General features: G+C 48.4%; 1 protein-coding gene across 1 annotated transcript; it reads left to right on the forward strand.

Moving 5' to 3' along the window:
* Positions 1 to 230: 230 nt before the first annotated feature.
* On the forward strand, positions 231 to 4,787 carry LOC309875174 (ly6/PLAUR domain-containing protein 2-like; the record flags this gene model as incomplete). The annotated part of the gene is made up of 3 exons (XM_082754317.1): positions 231 to 282; positions 3,700 to 3,819; positions 4,579 to 4,787. The coding sequence occupies 3 exons, from the start codon at positions 231 to 233 to the stop codon at positions 4,785 to 4,787; spliced, it is 381 nt and encodes a 126-aa protein (XP_082610443.1).
* Positions 4,788 to 5,114: the final 327 nt, after the last annotated feature.

Consider the following 5,114-nt stretch of genomic DNA (forward strand, 5'->3'; position numbering starts at 1 on the left):
ACCCAAAGAGGAGATGCAGTACGGCAGGAGTCTGCTTATTGTGGTGATGTCACCTCTCTGGGAACTCGTTCCTCTACAAATCCCAATCCAGGCTGGAGATGAGCTCTCCCCTGCTTACCCCAGGGGAATCCGCCCACCGGATCAAGAGGAGGTGGAGGGTGGAAAGACATATAAAGCTCCCCGTGAGCCGCTCGCCTTTACTGTCCAGATTGCACAGATCTGCTCTCAGCATGAAGTCGCTTCTGGTGGGGCTGCTGCTTGGCCTGGCGTGCGTGGAGCTGGGTAAGGATCCTGCATTCCTAACATCATGGGACCCCCTGGGAAATGTCTGAGAAGGGAGGGGGAAGGCAACAATGCAGAAAGACCTGGTAATCCCTAGATAGGGGAAATAATGTCCTTATGTATTTAAGAAAGTCAACAGAGGGGATAAGAGGGGAAAGGAGATGCACTTTCCTGGTGAGGAGAACAGTGATGGCTGTTGGAGAGCACTGCAGACCATTTGGACCCATGGGTGGTCACGGGTCACCCAGCTCTGCTCACACCGCACCCTAGGGTGGAGGGGACTGACACGAGGCTTCATAAGGCCACGGAGTGAATGACAGCCACATGGCACAGGGAGAGCAAGTGTGGGCAAGGACCTGAGCTGGCAGCCTCCAGACAAGCTGCCAACCTGTCCCCTCAGGGATGGGATGGGGTATCTTCATCCTGATCTCCTGACATCCCTACTACCTCACAGCTGGCTACTAGAAGGGCTCAAAAACTAAGAGCAAGATATGGGTGAGAATATGAGAAATAACTCTAGGGATTTGGGGAAGCTGAATGAAACCACCAGCTCTAGGGTTTGCGCTGATTTCTAGAGATTAGTAGATGGGTGGAGATAATAAATTCCCTCGGGTCTGTCTGGTCTTGGGTTCTGAATCAGAGTCTTGGGAAAGCTAGCAGTGAGGTCTGGTCATTGCTGTGCACGTTTTTGTGACTTTTTTGGCCTGGAATAGTCATTCTTGGGGTGACACAAACCCTGTGTGTGTCCCCTTCCCTCCCACACACACACAATGGCAGGGGGTTGAACTTAGATTATAAGGTCCCTTCCAACCCAAACCATCCTGTGATTCTGTGATTCAGCCTCTATCCCATGGGTGCCAGAAATCCTCAGGCTAATTTAATTGGACTCTGTAAACTTCGAAAGGAAAGGCAGCCTAGGCAGGGCTTGAACACCCTCATCTGGAGGCATTTTGGTATTCAGAGAGTCACAAATGAAAGAAGGCTGTAAGGCATACACCTTGCAAGTCACTATGCCCAGATTTGTCTTGGGTCTCTTCATCAAGCTGCATTGTTTTTTTTATTCCTCTACCCTCATTCCTCTTTCCATATGTCTTTGAAACAAACCCAGCTCGAGCTGAATATTTCATTTCCTTACTTGCAATGGGTTGAACACACCATAGGGCTCAACCAGGTCAGGTGCAGTTACTTCCATAATACTATAGCAATTTATTAAAGTTCAGTACCTTTTTTTTTTAATTATTATTTTGTTTTGTTTTTCTTTCAAGGCACTTCAGAGGTGACATATTATGTATTTCTTTGCCCCCCTCTAGTGTCGCACTGGGTTTAATGGGGTTGCTGAGGAGCTGACAGAGCAGGTTTCCACCCATGGGTCCTGAAGCACTTTATGGGAGCAGAGAGACATCATCATCCTTTGCTTTATCATTGAGACTGAGGCAGATATGTATTTTGGGAGAATAATGTTATGGGAGGCAGCTGGCCTAGGCAGCACTTGCAGCTCAGGAATATGTCCATGGCTCAAGGCACATTGCTCACCCTCCAGAAGGAATCAAGGTGCTGTCAGAGAGTGATGGACAGTAATTATTGGCCTCAGCTCTGGACACAGCACTGCCTTTTCTGGTCATTTCTTCTTCTCTGGTCCTTAAAGTTTGGGGCTTTCCTCTTCCACTACAATTTTCCCCCAAAAAAACAGTGGCCTCTGAGTGCCACATCCAGACTCAGTTGAATAATAAGGGGCGAGGGGGTGATGGTTTTCTCTCCTAAATTTGCTCTTGACTGGAAGCAATTTCTCCAGACCCCATGGTACTGTCCTGCTCACCCACAGAATTGGACAGGTTTGGAAATCAGCTCAGCCCAAGTCTTGCAGACCAGTTCCTCACTTAATTTAAATTATCACTGCTCCACCCATACACAAGCAGGTCCTACACACCCACAAGCATCCCCATGCTTGCCAGCTTGATAATTGTGATTTCTCCCAGTGTGCACTATAAGTGCACAAACAACTAACCAACCAACCAAACAAAAAAAAGATAAACAAACTCTTCTGGGTCATTTTGAAGTTATCTACCAAAATCCTCGATTTGGGTAAACAGGGATGGCTCCACCACACCTGCTGACAGAGGAGATGGCCACCAGCACACCACGACTTCTCAAACCAAAAATCCCTTCCTACCTTTGCAAAGAGGACGGAGAAAACTTTTGCAGCATGTGACCTCTGCTGCACAGCTGAATTTTTCGCAAGCGATGCTAAAAGAAATAGATGCCCTGAAAATCCATTCTGAAGTCAAGTGTTCAAATAAATACCTTCGGAAGTATTTATCCTTATGGCAGTCCCAGCAGTTTCTCTCCAACAGCAGGTGCTGCAGAATTAGCGGCGAGAAAACACCGTATTTCCGCAATTTTACCAATAGATGGCAGTGGATACATTTGGGTGGCTCTCCAGCTGCTGCTGCCTTGCTGGAAAATGCACAGGATAGAAACCGTCAGACTGGGCTGGTTTCTGTCACCGAGCCAAACCAGCACGACTCCGAAAAAAACAACATGCATGCTCTGTATCTGCTGGTTGTGGATGGGCAGGTCTCGTACGGAGACTTTTGAGCAACTGCTGAGATCAAGGCTTGCATATGTAAAGGTGTCCCTGTGTCAGCAGCAGCCAGCGAGAGCTTTGTAGCATCATCGCTTTTAAAAAACAGCAACAGCTCCTGATGAAAGTGTTTTTAGGACACATTCATCCCTTAGGATCTCCGGTACAGCTCTGAAATTTAAATTCTGCTCTCTGTTACTAAGTTCTGCGGAAAACCTTCTAAATAAGCATGAAGGAGGGCTGGAAATTTAACTTCAGTGACTGTCTCTGTGGGTGGATGGGCTGCAGGTGAATGCTGCTCTAAACAGAAGGAGCGATTTCGCCCTGTGCTGCAGCAGGTCTTACACAGGATGCACAAAACAGCAATATGTCCTAATTCTGGTCAGATTGATTCCCTCTATTTAAAACTGGATTCATTTTAAGAAGCTGATACAGTTTTGTTCTTTGAGTCTGCAGAACAACAGCAAACAGTCATACTGAATAGACTGATCACCAAACTGCTGATGGGCCAGGACCCTCCAGCGATGCTATTCAAGCTGCTCAAGCAAGATTTCCCTCTAGATCTGCTCTTTTTAAGCTGATGATCCCCTGAAGTAGTGATGATGCCGAGCTCCCTGCAACACCCACCTCATCCTTTGATGCTGGGGTTTGGTCTTTGCCCTTGACAAAGCTTTGTTACTGTCTCCAGCTGTGCTTAGTTTCCAAGGTCTCTGCATCTTGGTTCTGGGGGTGAAGCACTGTCACATAATCCCTACCACTGAGCAGAGAAGTTGCAGCCTTGCTGTCTGCCTTTGCTGCTGTGACCGACTCAAATCCCTTCTTTTCCCCCTCTGCAGCCCAATCTCTGCGGTGTTACACATGCAAGGAGCCAACAGACATTAATGACTGCAGAACACCCACCGTGTGTCCCCCGAATGCCAAGGTGTGCACGACGACGCTGCACTCTCTAGACACGGGTAAGTCTCATTGCTTTCTTTGGGTGGTCATCGAGCAAGATGATTTTCAGCTTTGTGGGCCAAAATATCTCACGAACTTCTCCCCTGCTTCCCTCTCCTTTTCCCAGATCCTGCCTTGGTTAACCTCTAACAGTAAGAATCCAGGTGGACTTATCCAAGGTGGGAAGCAGGGAAGTCCATCAGACTCAGGGCTTCATCGTGAAGCACACAGCATTCGCCCCACTCACTCAGTCTGTTTTGCCTTTCCCACCCCTCTGCATTACAGATCCTGACATTGCAGATGTGTGCAAACACACTGCAGAAACCCAGGGACGCTCTCATTTGTAGACACCCTCACCTAACACCAACTCTCACCCCAGAGAGAAAAACAACCTGAACATGTTAGTGTTGCACCAGTGTTTCTTGGCATTGTCATCTCCTATGCAAAGCTATCACAAGAGCAACCCACCTGAACAAAACATGAAGGGACTTTTGTCTCTTGTCTGCAGTAGAAGAAATTTGGAGGGAGCAGGAGGGACAGAGGGAGATGGCAGGGAGAACCAGAGGACCTGTTAGACAAAGAGCAGTCTGAGTTACAGGCACCTGTGGATTAAAGACAGTCAACCCCTCATTTGACTTTATTTACGTAAAAACACCGTGCTTTTCACTCCCCTCCATTGCACAAAGCCAGTGGTGCTCAATTCCAGTGTTCTGTGCTTTTCTTCACCATTTCTTTCTCTCTCTTCTCCTTCCCCCCATCCTCCCATGCATGCATTTCAGGTTACCCCTTTTTCGGCAACATCACCGTGACCAGAAAGTGTGATGAGACCTGTGTCGACTACAATGGAATAGGCTCGAGCAGGCCCACGAAGTGCTGCTACACCGACCTCTGCTCTGATGACACCAAGAGCAAAGGGGAGAGAAGCAGCTCCTCAGCACTGGGTCTAATGGCCTTGGTTGTTGGCACACTCCTCCAGCGCGCTCTGTGAAGCCATGGGCACCCCTGCTCCGACCAAAGCATCTCCTCCCCTATCTCTGCCAAGATGCCTTGTGAACTTTAAGATGCCTTGGGAGAAAACCTTCTTTGCTCAAGTGTGTCTTCACCCACCTTTAGTGTTGTGGATTCGAGGCAAAAATTTGGGCGCCTGGACCTAAACCCCTCAAATTTCCATTTTCCAGCTGTTAAGATGTTCTTCACCTTTGGTTGCTTCTGGTCCCCAGGACCCACATCTCGCCTTGCAGCTTTCCTCACCATGAAGAACGGTGGCTCTGCACAGCAGGAGGGACTGGGTAGAACCACCAAGGATGGTGCTTGG

The sequence above is a fragment of the Aythya marila genome (genome assembly GCF_965140915.1).
Source record: "Aythya marila genome assembly, chromosome: 2".
Classification (NCBI taxonomy): Eukaryota; Metazoa; Chordata; class Aves; order Anseriformes; family Anatidae; genus Aythya; species Aythya marila.